The 17,874-nt window shown below is 36.4% G+C and overlaps 1 protein-coding gene across 5 annotated transcripts in view; it reads right to left on the bottom strand.

Moving 5' to 3' along the window:
• The window catches only part of DENND4C (DENN domain containing 4C), a 69,114-nt gene that overhangs the window by 27,962 nt on the left and 23,278 nt on the right, over window positions 1-17,874 (bottom strand). For 4 of the 5 annotated variants that reach the window (XM_054054514.1, XM_054054516.1, XM_054054518.1 and 1 more), the window contains exons 3-18: window positions 16,836-17,088; window positions 15,875-15,944; window positions 14,519-14,688; window positions 12,921-13,162; window positions 12,066-12,132; window positions 11,336-11,394; window positions 10,247-10,391; window positions 9,708-9,883; window positions 6,539-6,639; window positions 6,120-6,338; window positions 5,005-5,150; window positions 3,840-3,875; window positions 3,476-3,606; window positions 2,524-2,656; window positions 1,844-2,050; window positions 1,055-1,183 (exon numbers count right to left, since the gene is read on the bottom strand). In XM_054054514.1, coding sequence (XP_053910489.1) covers window positions 1,055-1,183; window positions 1,844-2,050; window positions 2,524-2,656; window positions 3,476-3,606; window positions 3,840-3,875; window positions 5,005-5,150; window positions 6,120-6,338; window positions 6,539-6,639; window positions 9,708-9,883; window positions 10,247-10,391; window positions 11,336-11,394; window positions 12,066-12,132; window positions 12,921-13,162; window positions 14,519-14,688; window positions 15,875-15,944; window positions 16,836-17,088 — 2,284 coding nt within the window. Of the gene's footprint in view, window positions 1-1,054; window positions 1,184-1,843; window positions 2,051-2,523; window positions 2,657-3,475; window positions 3,607-3,839; window positions 3,876-5,004; window positions 5,151-6,119; window positions 6,339-6,538; window positions 6,640-9,707; window positions 9,884-10,246; window positions 10,392-11,335; window positions 11,395-12,065; window positions 12,133-12,920; window positions 13,163-14,518; window positions 14,689-14,972; window positions 14,997-15,874; window positions 15,945-16,835; window positions 17,089-17,874 lie in introns of those variants that run through there. The other variant, XM_054054517.1, reaches the window with a different exon arrangement.

Here is a 17,874-nt window from a genome sequence, read left to right as displayed (position 1 = left end):
GACGAGGCTGAGGGGAGATCTTACTGCTCTCTACAACTACCTGAAAGGAGGTTGTGGAGAGGAGGGAGCTGGCCTCTTCTCCCAAGTGACTGAGGACTGAATGGGGAATGGCCTGAAGCTCCGCCAGGGGAGGTTCAGGCTGGACATCAGGAAAAAATATTTCACAGAAAGGGTCATTGGGCACTGGAACAGGCTGCCCAGGGAGGTGGTTGAATCATCTTCCCTGGAGGTGTTTAAAGGATGGGTGGATGAGGTGCTGAGGAGCATGGTTTAGGGATTGTTAGGAATGGTTGGACTCGATGATCCAGTGGGTCCTTTCCAACCTAATGATACTGTGAGTCTTTGAAACTTAGTACAGAGACAAGCTTTTCTTTCCATACTAAAAAACAGGCATTTCAGAGAATCACAGAATAGATTAGAATCATTTCCTGTTGGTTATGTGAAGAAGGGCATATTTGAGCTGTTCCTTTTGTCTCACAGTTCTGGATAAAATAGCTGAGTAACAATGGACAATGGATCAATATTTCTTTAAGTAAACAAAGGGGTGTTTGTTTTTATTTATGTATCTCCATAGCAACAAAAGAGCATAGTAGCACCTCTTTCTCACAACTTTACATGATTTACTTTAACAAGAAGTTTCATCAGCATATTATAGGAACTTGGAAGCAAGGAAAAGAGGGGAAGCTACTTCAGCTAGCCTAATTTGAGCCTTCATCCACCTTGGATCTTGTTAAGGATACACCTAGGAAGAAAAGACTTTGACATGGAAACACTAGACAGGTTCCAAAACTTGGAACAGAAACACTATAAAAGTATATTTCAACAGAATTTCTGTTATAAAAACAGCACAGGAATCTAAATTTAGCAGTGTAAACCCACACACTGTAGATCCAGTGAACTGTAAGAATGTCTGAAATTATTGCTTGCCCAAAAGAAAAAGCAAATCCAAGTGAAGAGCCGAAAGACACAATCTTCAAAATGTGCTATAAGACAAGAGGAGTGACAAAAGCAAGAGAGACATCAGTCTAGTAGTCCTCACCAAGACTTCTCTTACCTTATTGTAATAACCATAGGTGATGGCATTTGGCTGTATTCCAGCATTTTTCATCTCAAAGAGGACTCTCACCGCCTGAACAGGCTGACCCCACAGTCCACAGAGCTGCATTACAACTCTGTAGCAGACCTGACAATATAAAAAAAACATAAATGGACTGATAACAAGGATTTTGCAAGTGTTTAAGCTCTTCACTGATTTCCAGCTTTTACACATGTAAAAAGAGAAAGCCAAGCTACTCAGTACATAGTACTCAACAGCCAGAAGAGGGAGCAAAAATTAACAGGAAATCACATCAGCTGAAATAACATCAGCAGTTACATTGTTGAGAATGCTGAACTTTCTTCCACTCAGCCCTTCTGCTTGCCAAATAAAGGAGGGAAGGAAACACCCACGCAAAAAGCAGGATATCTTGCTGCTGTGTGCTTGTGGATACTACTGAAAGAATGGTATGGTAAACCCATTTTCCCTTCAGTTCAGTAAGGCTGCAAAGCTCATTCAAAGCTCATTTAAAAAATAGGGATATTGAAGAACTTCCTTCTTGAACAAGTCTGGGAGGAGAGCAACACTAAGTTGGAGTACTCGGCCCAGTTAACACTATGCTAGTGATAAAAAAGAAAATTAATTTCCAGCTGCCCTAGTTAAGCAGACTTTAAGACCAATCTAAGCTGGCTTTAAAACAGGTCAAACTGTAAGTATACTTAACCTGGTGGAGGTGGGGAAACACACAATATTTGCACTTCGTCTTCTATAACATGTTTATGGTAACATTTGTTGATTTGCACTTGCCTCATCTAGTGGTTCCACATCAGTTTTCCTCATTTTAATTAGAACATCGTATGCCTGCTGAAGTGCTTTGGCCTTGGGATGTGCAACTCTGATGTAGGCTGGCAGACAAATAAACCATAGGCTGTAACTATGACTGAAGAGACACTTAGCCCACTGTGGGGGGCTTACATAACACTTCTTGGCTAGTTTATGAGCTGTTTTTATCTCCTGTTAAGATGAAACAAACAAAAATCAGACAAAAGACGTAACATTCTGAATCTAGAAGCCATTAGTAATTCCGATACTGGCTCCTTAAAAGCAAGAATTTAATAATACTGGACAAACATTCAACTGAAGCTCCCTTCTTAACACTCTCATATTAATGCTCTCTGCAAGCAAAAACTAGCACGAGATTAATCCTCTTTTTTTTTTGTTCCCCAAACATTAATTTTAATTTTTCTTTTGTTTTATACGACAGTGTAAAGCTCAGAAATGAGTTTAATAATAAACTGTAACCTCAGATGATAGTTTGTTATTTGTTGCTTTCTGTTTCTTTCTTTCCCAAGTACTGATTCTGGATAGTTACACAGACCATACCTCTAACAACACTAACTTCTAGCATAAATACGTAGTGGCAATTTTACCAAAATAACTCATGTCTTTCAATGGTAACACAGTGATTACAGTAAGACTCATCTGACCTGTTTTGTCCTCTTTGCCATGAGCGCTGGACTATTTGAAATGCTGCTTCCAGCTGGGTGTCTGCTGAATGAAAGCTTGAGCTCCTGTGGCCTGTCAAAGAGCTTGAAATCTAGTCGTGGGAAGCTTTTGTAACTACATAGATGATTGGGGGGAAAAAAAAGAAAAGTTTTTCATGTACCTGCTGATAGCAGGAAAGCCATACAAAGACAACTTGCGTGCAAAGAACTGACAAACAGGAGAATAAAGAGGTGGGGAGGACAGACACAAAAAAAGAAAACAAAACAAGATAGCAAGCTCCTTTTATTCACAAAGATATCACAAGAAGATGCCTTGGACATTACATCTCCATACACAATGGAAACAAGAACCAGACTACCATCCATACCATGAAGGTCAGGGAAGTACAGATGACCATTAACAATGACAACAGTTGGAAACAGAACCTTTGTGACCTTCAAGAGAGACAGGAAGAAAAAAATCATACCCGGAGTGTCTGAAACTCCACACTTCCTGCACAGGGCTGAAAAACACTCAGTGAAAGAACTCAGAAAAGTTGAGTGCATGTTTTGTTCTTTTGGTTCATCAGCTGCAGATCAATAGCAATAGACAGATCCATCACCCACCCACCGTCATTCCCACTGTGAAACAAAGTACACTGCTATTACTACAAAATATATATAGATGGCTGAAACAGGAAGACACTGAATACATGTAGAAAAGTACTACTGTAAGGTTAGCAGGAAGTTACGTAAAGTTGAACTCCAAATCCACACGCCATCAATATTGGTGTCTAGATGTTCAGAAACTTACCAGAATCCAGGCAGTTCGTATCTTATTAAAGATTCTTCTGAACATTATATTAAAGCAAGTCTTGCACCAAGACAGAATATCTGCCCTGCGAATCTTCACAAGCATCCTTAGTTTCATTACATGAGCTTATTTAACTCTTACCTGTATTTTGGCACTCGGTCCTGTCCATCATCAGCAGAAGGTTCTGGTGGCATTATGAACACTGTGTGTTCACTTTTTTGAGACTCATCAAGTTCAATCAACCGTACATCTTCAACAGAATCTACATCAACCTGAAAAGAGAAGTTGTACTTTAAAGTACAGAGTCTGGCTTTGGAATAAAATGTCTTTTTTAACATTAATAATGTGAGCATATGTTAAGATACATTTAGTATATGCTGCATTTCATTAAATATTTAAAATAAATTATATTTGTTCCAATTACTCAAATATCAAGTCCACAGCCTTGTCCCTCCATTTTTATTTCACAATTAGATATTCCTAAACATTCTAAAGAACAACATACCTTCTCTCCTCTTTCTGTTCCTTTATCTGAGAAGAGCTGGGAAAAGAGAAAAAATAATAGAGTTCCTGGTCAACTCAAAAAAAAATCCAAATAATGCTATTAAAGCCGTACGATTTACTGAAAAGTTAAATAAAAAGCACTAAATTTTCATATTACTGTAGAAACAATTAAGCTCTTTTCAAATACATTCTTTGCTGAAAGTAAGAAAGTGCAGTAATTGGCATGCTTTCTATCTGTTGGCATTATCTACTAAATACAAAATTCTATCAAAGGAAAGTGCTTTTTTTTAGTTTAACTGAAAGAAACTGCTGTTTTGCAGAATTTTTCAATATGAGAATTTAAGTATGAAACACATTAAAACCCTGCAATAATATCCAATTATTAACACCATTAAATAGAGAATGTTCTGGATGCATCCACCATACTCAGCAGAAAAAAAAAAAAAAAAGACAAAGAAACTTTCAAACACTTTAGTGGCTTGTTTACAAGCATTAATTCGGTTGGAATCGATATCGAATCAAAGAACTTGGTATGACAATGAAGGTTCTGTCCAGAAAGAATTATACATACACATCTTAAAAAAAATACATATAATTCTCCAGCTCCTAGTCTTTATATTGTGAACTTGGCATCTTATAGATGTAGCTATAAACTCAATAACCCACCTTGACCAGAACCACACAGAAGTTACTTTTTTAAAAAAATAAAAAATGGGTTACAGCAATCTTTCTCATATAAAATACAAGCAATGAAAGGGGATGTTATCTACATAAATAAATTTTGAACACGAATGGAGCGCTAGGCATGTTTTTTGTTTTAAGTTTAAATTGTGTGAAAAAGAGATATAACACAGATGACCACTGGTAGATAATTCCACATAACAGGGAGGGTGATTAACAAGTGCTTAAGTGTCAGCCACTGGTATTTCTCACATTATCTTATAGCTTGACATCCTATAAGGCTTTAATGAAAGTTTCCCATATCACACAGAAAACGATGACCACGCAAGATGAAGGAAGAAAATGACTCAGCACTACCAACCAAGAATTCAAATCCCTCAAAACACTTGCTGCAGAGGGTACTTACCTTTAAAAATGAAGAGCAGGACAATAATAGAAAATAAACAGAAGCATATAATCTAATAGCATTGCTGCATGTTTTTTACCTTTTCTATGCAGTCATCAAAAAATGCCAAGCCAGTATCCTTGTCACTCACAAAACTGCACTCCTCGATAAAGCGGCTGAATATCTGTGTTTTGGTGAGATGTGTGTAGAACTTCATATAGGCACGGTCTCTGCTCTTTAAAAATCCTGGTTATAAAATGGAACACACAACTAAATACCAGTTATGAGTTCCATAAGAAATTAACTTATAAAATATCAACAGAAAATATTTGAAATGCTCGTACATAAAGCATCAGCTTTATAAACAAAACCAACCACTTACCACTACTTGCATTTAAAAGATTAAAACAACAGGGTTTTTTCTTTAATAATTATTTTTACTATAGTTAACAGTACTCGGAAAACAATCACTACCATATAACCTGTATTTGTTGACTTACTGTGCAAGGAAAAGGAGGTAGTGATCTCTTACAAAAGCAGAAGTATATAACAGTTACAACAATACTATATAAATATTACATTATCATAAGAGGTGATGGGCTTGAAAATATTTAAGACTTCCCAAGCCTTTGACTAAAAACCTCTTCTTAAACCTCTCATCCAGTAATTAAAAAATAATGAAAAAAGCCAAACTAAAAAGGAACCCCAAAAAAACACCACCACATACCAAAAAAACACCTCCGACATTTTATCTAGTATTCAACTCATGGACACATCTGTAAATTTAAGACAATAAGCAAAATAAGATGAACTTTGCCAACTATCACTCTGTTATTTTTCTCATCTCTGCCCCATTCTCAATTATCTTCCCATTATAGTGAGAATATTACTTTGCTCATAATTACCAGGCTTCTGGTATTTTTCCTCTGTACAAATTGATAAATATTCTTTCAGAGGTTGCCCTTATGGAATATGTCATGCAGGGAGGGTATCTTGCTGCTGAAAGGGAACTTTTCTAATACAAGAGCTATTGCAACATTGCAGTTCTACACGCATGTATATCCACATTCTAATCAACTTTGAATTGTTTAACCTTATTCAATTGCAATTTTAAATATTGACAAGAACTGTACAAAAGGTGACCTTTAAAGCTAAGTACCTTCTCACCCCTAACATTTTAACACTGCATTAGCACATGGTTTGCCTCATGCTCACCTTGATGATCAAACAAGGAATCAGCAGCCGTTGCTTTATTTGAAGGCGCCTGTGTGATTGGCTTGAGGAATGTTCTGTAACCCTTTAAAATAGATGCCATGAAACGCAGAAAAGCTTCTTGTATCTCCATTTCAAGTTCTATCATCTTTTTTTGCCAGGAGAAATCTGCCTCAATAGGAGTCATCTCCACTGCAGAGCCTTCTTGAGTTTTCCTGTGAACTAGCAATGAGAAACACATACAAGTCTGCATTAAAATGTGGGGCATTCAAACAGATAACTTTTGCAAGACGTTGAAGATGCATTTTTCTTTTTTTCTACTTGCCCATATTTAAAAGTGACCAACACTAGAAATACTGTGCATCTTTCAGTTGATATGTCCCATGTAAAAGGCAGGCTATTTCAAGAGTTAAGTATTTTACCGGCTGCCAACTGTGGGTGCAGTTTCTTCAAGGTGCTGAGCAGACTTTTACATGGCTTCTTAGGAAACTGCTTCCAACTGGTGCTCTTCTTATCATCTGATCTAAAACAAAAGGAAAGGAAAAAAAACATATAACAATACAGAACACATAGAAACGAATAGCTTCCACAGCCCTAAGGTGCTATATTTTCAGAATGAAGTAACTTAAAAAAAGAAATTATTTTGAAAAGAAGTCTTGTCAGTGTCCCAAATTTTCAAAAATAAAAAAAAATGGGAGTGACAAAAATCAGAATTTCATTTCCTTACAATCAGAATAGTATAAAATGAGTTATGAGTAGAGTTTTCTCCAGTCTATAAGGAGGATCTGCATTAAGATTTGATTTAGACTTTTAGTTGAAGTTTCACTTAGCTGATTTCCCTCTCAGAACTTTTATCAGTCTTGGTAACATAATTTAGACATATTAATCTGTATGTGATTATCATGCAAAGTTTATACTACCACCAACCTCCCCTACTGCTACTGACAACAATAAAGACAGTCTGGAATACAACAAGAACTTGTTACTGTAAAATGCCGGAAGACCAGTCTCATAGGTTTATGGTCATATGGTATACTCTAACACGTTAAAACATCTATGGCAACTCAGTTCCAGCTTCAACCACAGGCTTGCAGCGACTAGGAAAACTGGGAATTCAGCTCACCAGTTAAAAGTTATATGGTTGATGAAGCAATGGGATAAACCGGTCTAAAGGGACGCCCATCCTTGTTAGAAGGACAATGGCTACAATGCTTGACCTTGTTTAAGCAGCTGGATATAAACAGAGAGAGAAAAAGAGAGAGGAGGAAGTAAATCCTCAGAACTCCTGAGCTTCTTTCTGGAAGGCAGAAGGTGGGGAAGAATTGCTGTAACAGGAAGTACAGCACACACTGTGGCCACAAGAACTAATCAGTTATTACTATCCAAGCCAATGCTGTTACTGCTGGTTTTCCCTGCTATTATGGCATGCCTACGAACAATATAAATGGTACTCTTCCAAAAATGCAAGGAAAAAAGTCCTCCTATAAGAATTAAACACACTTTCAAATCTTTGCCCTAGAATCACTACTTTCCTTAACCAACTTTCAATGTTACCTTCACAGAGACAGTTGAAGTCATCCAAAAAAAGATTGTGAGTAAATAAAACACAGAATTTTTTTGGCAGTAAATACACTTTCAGTGTATCACAAGTAAGACAGCAGCAAACTTGCTCTGAAAAGACACTAGAGAGACAGACAGACTGATGTACTAGAAAACACTGCCTTTTTAAAATGTTATTCCTCTCTGTTATGTGTCTTCCAAAGTTAGCAGCCTCACCACAGAAATAAACAGTGGCAGAAACAGTCGTAGTTTTGAATTCTGAATGATCTTCAACACAAACTGCTTTATGGAAATTTGCTTTTACATCTCCGAAATTGAAAAACATCCTCATTTCCAAGCTAGAAGTTTTATAATGCAGGTATGAACATCTCACACTCATATAAGTCAAATGTTAGAAATGTCAAATTCCTCTGAAAGGCAAATAAGTGGTACAAACGAGACATATGTAAAATGGGCAGAAAAAAAAGAAAAAATGAGTTCACTATTGTATGAGAAATGGACTTGCAAGACAGTAAAAGTAAAGGTGCGAAAATCTTTCCAGCTGAGTGCCACATAAGAAGTGAGGCACTGGTAGATTTTTAGTTCAGTAACCAATCCAAATAAGGCTGGTACTGGGTATTTCCAGCAGTCATCTCAAAAGAATCTTGACATCCTTATCTCCCTGCTAAATCCCCTGTTTCTACCTCCTTCATTTTTTTTCAACTCAGTCTTCAACTTCCACTCTACTTATGAACAAAAATATTATTTTTCACTGCAATTATCTTCATATAAACAAATTATCTTCCTTGAGATTCTTCAATACATTCTCCTTTCAAAATACGTATTGTAAATATTCTTTCGTGGCAGAATATTTTGATAAACAGTGACGAACATGCCTTTTGCATCTTTTTTTTAATTGGGATCAAGGTGAAGATGGGAAAAAAAACACCCAAATAATAAAATAAACACAATATGCTCCATTGTTTACTATTTCCTTTGATGCTACTAATACAACAAAACATTTCATTAATGTAAAGGAAACACTTGTTTCAGTAGAGGAAGGGTCCTTTTGACACAATGAAAATCAAGAAAGCACTCAACTAACCCACAGACCAAATGACTAATTCTAACTCAAGTTAGTAAAAACAAAAGTAAGGAGTTAAAGAGACACAAGATGAAGTGAAACTATATTTTCACAGAAAAAAAAATGTGTACTTTATTTAGTGATGTTCATCTTCATTTCTAACTTGCTTAGATGCCTCTTTCTATTTCTGATATAATTAACTTAAAATCGAAGGTAACTTATAAAGTTACAAAATTAAACACCAGAAACAAGGGCTAGCTCTATTTAGTTATTTGTACTATCACTTAGATACATTACAGAAAAACAAAAGAGTTACAATGAATTAGCCTCTCCTTGAGAAGGCACAAAAACGCATTGATGCAACACCTTCAGTTTAACATAAGTGTTAAAAACATAACAATTAACTGGAAATAATTTAGATTCAAATGTAGTCAAGACATCAAATTTTGTTTCATTGATCTCACCAAAATTTTGTCCCTTGTAACTTGAGAAAAATTCTTAATTAACAATAGCATAAAGTGCCTCAAGTGCAAGACACCATGAAAAGCTGTGATGAAGGGTCAGTGTGCTTCAGAAGCACTCATGTTCATATGAACACTGGCAAACTAAATTCAAAAGTGGAAGGTCAAAGTGAAAACATAAGAAATGGTGGGGCAGAAAAAAAACCTCTCATTCCTCTTCTTTAGCTTTTGTCCCATTTCCCTAATAAGCAATATATAAGTGGAAAAACAAACCAGAACACATTACCATTGTTACTAAATTTATAGCAACATCTGCATCACATTTTTATAGGCAGTGCCAAGTGTTGACCCTTGATGTAGTAATTTTTATTCTGCTATGAAGCATTAGAAATGAGAAAAAGAACAGAGCACAGTAAGAAATTGGATAAAACAGGGTTTAATAGTTTAATCTCCTGAGCATTTCAGCAATCTCTCTAGAAATAAATGCAAAAACTCCATAGAACTTACATGTACACCATATTTGTGTCTAAGTCAACGCACACAATATCCTGTGGTGGATCGTACAAATCAAAGTATCGTGAATCAACTCCAACAATAAATGGAACAGGTGCACTGAGTACGGTGGCCAGAGACAAAGGACAGAGGGGGATATATGGACATTGCCACTGAAATGGAAATATCATCTAAAGGAAAAATTAAATTAAATCAATACATTAAAACAAGACAACAGATACTGTGCAATAAAAGCCAAAAAGTTACACGCATCAAGTTGAAATGAAGTTGCTAAAAGCCTTGTAACAGTCAGATAATTCGTATCTGACCCCGCATTCACAGTACATCTTTCAGTTATCTATGTAAAATACATTGATCATTCTAACAGTTACAAGAGACACTACAGCACTTTAAATACTACTGCTGGGAAAAATGATCATTTAGTGCACAGATCATTTTGTGCATCAATCATTTTAACTTAAAAAAAGGCCTCATAACAACCGTGCAGTTTGAACTGATTTCTCTTACTGCTGTGCAGAATACTTCATACTTACAGCTGCTACAGCTTCAGCAACTCCTGTCAACACAGCTGGTCTAAGAGAATGGAGGAGGATCTTGCCTTCTAGCAACACAAACAGTAATAGAGTGGCACAGTTTTCTGGTCCAAGATTCATGAGCAGAGTGCTGAAGTTCGCTCCGCTAAGGCGTGCGTGGGAAAGGGGAAGAGAATAAGAATGTTACATACGTTCCATACAGTTTCATACAATGGGTTACCTCAGGAAAAACATGAACTGGAGTATCCATTTGATCTTAGAATGACAGTATCAAATTCTAATACCAGTCAAGTAAAATCAATCCATTCTTATAGCAGAAAAGACTATCCTTAGAAAGTGCTTACATGTACTTTGCTGTTTAGTGGCTGGCTACATGTTTTCACTTAAGAGGCTGAGTAACAGCTGTTATTAAGCTTGGGATTCCTCTGCATACAGAATATTATACGATAATGTTTAATGGGGTGAGGGTACAATATTTTGGGGTTTTTTCTTAAAAACAAACAAATAAAATCAACAAAACCATACAAACAAAACCCCACACACAATCATAGAGAGCTCCAGTCCAAAAGATGCAGGCAGTGCCCATAAAAACTGCATCAACATTCAAGCACAAATACCTTTTTTAGGTATAATTTTGGATTTCCAAAATACTTGCATGCTTGTGCATTGACTGATTTTACATAACTGATTGACATAAAGGTCTTTCCTGGATCCATAAAGGAAAAAAAAAAAAACCAAGACAACACACAGTCTATCTATGTTAACAACAACAAAAAATTTGCTTACTACTGAAGTTCTGAAAATACAAGACATTTAAGAAAAAATTTTTCCCCCCCTCACAGCCTGCTTCTTCTTTCTTCAGAGTTCCTACAATAATCTGCCAATTCATCTTTATTTCAGGATAATTAGTGATATTATTATTCCTCAAGGTACAGGCCTATGTCAAAAAGTCAACTCTGTATAATATTATAAATGCATATTGAGCTTTCTGTTTACAAGATCTAAAAATACTGCAGTAAAGTTTGGATTCATTCCTACATGCCTCTGAAGTTTTTAAGCAGCATTCATTTAAAGCATTAATTACAATACCTTAATGGCAATGGTGTGGAAACTGGCTGAGACAATATTAATGCATCATGGGCAGAAAGCTGAAACATATAAAGTAGTATGCAATTGATATGGACAACTCTGAAGTTAATGCTGTATAATATTCCAATATAAATGTATATCCAGAGCCCCACAAACTGCCTGGCAGACAGAATCACAATGTCATGCAAGAGACACAAACCAGAGACAGTCTTCAGAAGTTCTGTTTACTAGGTCAACAGAACTTGTATTGATCACTGGAACAATTCTCAGAAGTTACAGGAAATTTTCTGTGACTCAGTGCTGAACATGTAACTGCTGCTAGGTGATTAAACAGAGCAGCACAAGAGGCACTGCCCCAGGGACTAACCTTTGACCCACATGAATGGATAGACAAGTGAGAGAAAGACAGAAAACAAACAACCCCTCCACTGATGCAATTCAAATGTTGCTTATAAAATGAAAGGCAATACACAGCAGAAATTTCAAAATTACAAGTAGGATGATGCTGTGATCCACACCTGGACCCTGAAACAGTTTTCTTTGCTAAGTTACCCCATGTTTACATCAACAAAAGAGAAGGCCAACCCATCCACCTCCTCCCCTCTCCATTCCAACAGATGGGTATTCAGAGCTGAGTAAAAAGCCTACAAGAAGAAATCAGACCTCAAAAAGCAAGAAAGAGCTCTTGCCATCATTGCAACTGAAAAATGGAAGCAAATGTTTTGCTTACCTGCACAAGAATTCTTGGCCTTTGTGGTGAAGGGAAAGGTATATTGTGCATAAAATGTGATATGTACCTGAAAAGACAAAAACATGTTAAAAAGCCAGCACCAGGGACTAATCAGGGACTGAAAACAATCTTGATCACATTCTGGATTATGACAGTACCATGTTTTGGAAAGGCTGTTTAACTGTATTTACTGTTTCAATAAATTTAAGAGCTTATTTATGCAAACTGAAACAAAGAAGCTCCATTCACTCACACTTCACATGTGAAAATTAATACTGGCAGCTTCAGATATGTATGCAACAGATAAGAACACACTGGCATTTAGGCAAGGCATTTAAAATCCTAGGCAGTCTAGCCCCTCTCTACAGAGCTTCTAATGCAGCTTACCTAAAGAGAAACTATATGCTTCACTGCCAGATGTCTAACATAGTTTTGAACGTAACATCATATTTCACACACATAAAATTTTCATTAGTTGCAGCGCTTGAAAACATACGCACATATTGCTAATGCACAGAGTTCCTGAGCTTATATTTACTAACCTAAAATGCAGGACAGCAAACATTAGCATGTATCTTTTGAATCCATTTTCTGTGTTTGATGTAGTTAAAGAAAAAGGTAAACAAGCTTGATATAGTCTAACAGAAAAGCTACAGGAAAACCTAGTTTGCTTTCCTGGCACTACAAGAGCCACTACTATCAAACAGAAGCTGGAAGAATTTCTATCAGTACAACATAAGCTACATAACTCAAGTAAGAGGATGCCAGCTAAGTAAGTGTGGCATGTATAAACCATGTGACTTCTTACACTGCTACAACTACCTTTCCACATTAATTTGAAAATGTTTTACATACTTTTCAATGGGAAGAGGGTGAGGTCCAGAGACAGAGAGTTTGTAGATGAACATAAGAAATTTTCGAAATGCTTCAAAGAAAGGCCAGTGTGAAAGAAGGCAGATGCATTTGTTGGAATTGATGGACTTAGAAGTAACCACTTTCCTCTCCACAGGTGTCAAGAGACCCAGCTGCGACTGTTGTTTTTCTGTTAGCAGCTCCCGGGGATAAGGTTCATAAAACTGAATAGCAGCACCATAAACCTAAAAGATGAAGAAAAACAGTTGAGTGGGCCTGGTATTTAACACGAGGGTTAGAACTTTCGATGCATCCTCAAGTCTTTGGTGTTTGCACACACACCACAGTGCTTTTGCTGGTAGCTTGTGAAATGACTTTTTGTTTATGTAACATACACAAAGAATCTTTATGAACAAAATACTTTATTTTAGCTTTGACTTCACTCATTTTGTCCAGCTAAACAGCTACCGACCTTTTTCAATATTCCTTCCCTATTTGTCAGAGTTTCATAATTAACTGAATTATTCTGGCAAACTTAGCAAAAGGAGAACTGGGAAGGATGGATACCACAGAGCACAATCTCTCCAAGAAAAATACTGGTATCTGATACTGCATTCCTTTTTGCAAAAGAGGTTACTAACATACTGAAGAAAGACTTTTTTTGTTCTTTGGAAACAGTGAAATACATAAATTTCCGTGATCGGAGACTGAAGCAGAGTGGAAGTTGAGCTGCTATCACTAATAGAGCTGAACTGCTGTTTATTAGTCACAGAGAGCTAATTACACATTACAGTAATTTATTCCCTCATGCAGCTCAAACACACAGAGTTGGCAAGCTGAAGCAACAGCTGGGAGACTAACTCCAAGCAAGCATTCCCTTGCTTCATCAGGTGTACCTATAATCCTGCAGTCTGTCTGCGCAGAGCAGACACTGCCTTCTCACATGTGGGCTGAGTCATGCAACACATTTTTGGTGCCCATGTGTGCTGGTGGCCTTATATAGATTCAGCAGATGGATAGTGTTCCGAATCTATCACTTCATGTAAATTCAACAGGACCACTTGTCTGGGAGGCTCATCAGTTTTACAGGGACTTTCACATGCTACCTCACAAGACACTTCTTCTTTCTCACCCTGCTGTTTTATGGTAACTGTTTTCCTATTCACACATATTGCGTGCTGCAGAGCCAACCACAAAAATTGATACAGAAGTGGCTTTTAAGGTAATCATAGGAAAACTGTAAAAACTTAAGAGGTTGCTAACACATGTGGTAAGTGAACATCTCTTTAATAGGCAGGCTATGTTTCATTCCCAGAAATTTCTTACTTGAAAGAACAGGGTAATCCCTGACTCTTAAGTTTTAGTTTTGCTAAGTGTATGGCTCATCTTACAAGGGACTAAACAGCACATAATGTTCCATCTACTTCCTGTTTTGGTTTACTTCCGTCTTATATGAAGGCTTAAGAAATACCATTTTATAAGGAATGTATTTAACAGTTTACTCTGTAGAATTTCTCAAATACAAAAGAAACAATATCTATTTATCTTCACAGCAGCCATGTGAACTAAAAGCAAAAGCTAGTCCCAGAGTGGAGCCATACCTTTTCTGCAGAAGAGCAGGTTAGTACAAAAGTTGAGAACACCGGGAGTGGATATTTGGTTTGAGAGTCCCAGCACTCAATAGTAGCTCCCATAGGAAGGCAGAAGAGAGGTACAGATTCCGACAGTGGGAATGACTCATAGTTCTCTTGAGGATATCTGAAAATTAACCCTTCAAGAACGGGAGAAGGAAAAGTAAGCACATTCGCTCCAAATCATGTAAGCAATGTATTTTCCAAAATATACAGCAAAGCCTGTGGTTGTATGGACTTCATAACGGCAAACTACATCTGCAAAGAAGAAAGTCTCTCATTTGACACTAAACCATCCAAGTAGCAATCATTCAAAAACTGTGTATGAATACCAAAGCACTCCTTCTTGTTAACTGCTCAAAAAAACAGTACGTAGTAAGAACTAGTTAGAGATGATTTTTACCTTCAACCAGTCGGGAATTACCTGTGCTATTACATGTGCCGTTGGAATGGGTTTTATTACAAACATATTCCTGCAAAGAAAGTGATAATTTATACACTGTAAAAAGAGCAGCAATACCTGCACTGAAAATAGGACGACTAGCTGAACATACACATTTTCTGCTAAGCAGTAAATATGTTCAATTTACTCAGTTTTCTTTGCCTCCAGTCTTGCATAACTTTTGCTGGTAGAAAATAGGCACACAAGCACTGGTTTACTATTGCTGCTCATCTAGCTTATTTTTATGGTACGCTATCTTCATTATCTATGCTTTCCAGTTCTGCTTTGTAGTTTACTCTTTTCAATGGAATTTGGTGCACCTAGTGCTCAGCAGAAACTCTTTCGAAAGCATTTATTTTTTACATATTTGGAAAAAAAAATGTGTAGCAGTGCATTAAAAAAACTTATAAAAGCTAGACTTAAAAGGAAAGACTTTTTGCCATTTATTGTTCAGAATTTTTTTTGCTCTTGTCAAAAAAAAAGCGAATAGTTGTAGAACTGAAGGAAAGAAACATATTTAACTTTCAAATAAAACAAAGGATGCTGCATTAGCTGTGAGACACAAAAAGAGATACGAAGAAGGTTGAATGGAATTTTTAAGTACTCCCTCTCCATCATTACAAACATAAGAAATATGAAAGCTTTTGTTACATCTGAAATGCTTGCTAAACTTTCCACTAAAGCCCCTAAGCTACTAAGCCTGTCATGCTGTCATGATTTTGCCAGGGAAAAAGCAAGGAGAGTAAAGAAGACATTATAGCATGCTCTAGGAACAGGAGTCTGACAGGCAGCACTTAAGCTTTTAAAAATATTATTTGATTTCAACAAGGAATTTGAATCCTTCTGTTAGCATGTTTAGACAGTCTACTTTTAAAATGACTTACCAGCTTTATATGCTAAAGAGTTAGAAGCTGGCACAGACTTCTTGTAACAAAGGTATACACTGGAGCCCCACTGGAAGACACAAATTTCATCTTAGAACCAGCAAAGATGACAACGGGCAGCAGAAAAATTGACTACAAGCATTTGCACTTACTCCCACTTACAAACAAAGCTGACATTTAAACAAAAAGCATTACAGAAGAAAATGACTGGCTGGCTGCTGAGTGCATGTAAATAATAAAATTGAAAATTCACCCTTTTCATATTTTTTAGAGATTACAAGATTTACGTAAAACAAGCACACCACTACACTTCTCTCTAACTCATTCCAATAGAAGAACAAGTAAATGTAAACCAGATTTGCAGCTTCCCATTTTCTTAGTTATTTAAAAGGAGACTTCTGTGGGATAGTGGAGGTGAAATTCTAAACATCATCACTCAAAGCTTTTATCATACTTCCATAAACTGGTTATTTACATAGTGGTTTTGCAGTATTTCTAAATATAGCCTACGTTCAAAAAAAAATAACTTATTTCAGCCTGAATAAACTAAATGCAAATCAGATTAAATAAAAGCAAACTGAATGGAAAAAAAAAAAGTACATGAAGACACTGTAAGCAGTAATTATCATTCTTACATGTCTTAGTAACATCGGCATTATTAATAACTATGAAAAAAGCATTTGTGATTCATCCTGAGTGTTAGCATTACCAAGGGCAGGGGTGCGGGGAAGGCAGTTACAAAAAAGTAAAATCCATTGCACTACTTCCAAATAGCACCTGGAGATGAACGCAAACTGAAGTAGTGAATAATCAGAATGAAGAAGCAACTTCTAACACCAAAGGAGATAAGAGCAACAAAATCTAAAATACTTAAGTCTCACACATCATGTATAAAACTAAATAATTATGATGTGGGTTTAAAAAAGAAAAAAAAAAAGAACTCAAGCTTTTAAATACTCACCATACCACAATTTAAATTCTTATCTACTTTGCAGAATGTATGAGGAGGGGTTTCTCCTTTGCTGGTAACAATAACACAGATATCTGTCACTGCCAATGAATTTTGAGGTCGTACTGGAGGTGCCCTTCGATATGTGATAAAGATCCGTTGAGAGGAAGCTGAACTGTTGTTAACATTAGCGCAACGACCATAGGGAGTAGCTTGAATGACCTCGCAGCCTGAAATGATGCGTTCCTTCCCTTCATATAGAACTCTGCAGACAGGAAGGAAACAAAATATTATGTGCATTCAGATATGCATGAAGTTACTCAGACAAATTCACAGTAATTGTCCATCTGTTAGCACTCTATGCCATCACTGCAACGTTTTAATGTGCATTTTATGTATTGTCTTCTGTTATGCAAGACTGGAGGCAAAGAAACTGTTCAGGAATACTTAAGATACTACAAAGAAATCTCTGTAAGAATGAACCATAGTTCTAGAAAAATAAAATCAAGCCACGCTTAAAAGGATTTAGTCATAAAATTAGGAGGAATACTGTGTTACCAAGACAATTAAATACAAAGGAAGATTTACAATTGCTTGCACATGCGATAGCTGATAATTTCTTAGAAATTACTGCCATCACATATGTCTGTAAAGTAATTTCAAGCTCACATTTTTTTTTTCTTTTAAGGATGTTGCTGGAAAAGAACAACATAAGACAGAAGTCTGCTTCCTATATGAATTTTTACAGAAAAAAATTCCAAACACAATAATGATTTACATTTGTAGTTTGAATATATTCCTTAAGGGAGGGCGGAAGACAAAACGATACTCTATTCCACAGAAAAGAAATAATAGCCACAGTTGACTGTACTCCTAGGAAGTAGAATGTACCTTACAAGGCTGTACTGCAACATTCACATGGTACCTGGATTTTTTTTAAAAATCTAGCTAAATCACTAGTTCATGTCACCATATTCTTAGCGAAAAAGGAAATATTCTTCAGAGCAGCTTAGTGACCTAAACTTCAAACTACCATGAAGAATTTCTCAAT

This window comes from Cuculus canorus, chromosome Z (genome assembly GCF_017976375.1).
Source record: "Cuculus canorus isolate bCucCan1 chromosome Z, bCucCan1.pri, whole genome shotgun sequence".
NCBI classification, from domain to species: domain Eukaryota; kingdom Metazoa; phylum Chordata; class Aves; order Cuculiformes; family Cuculidae; genus Cuculus; species Cuculus canorus.
Note: the sequence above shows the minus strand (reverse complement) of the source record. Positions and strands in the feature narration are given on the sequence as shown.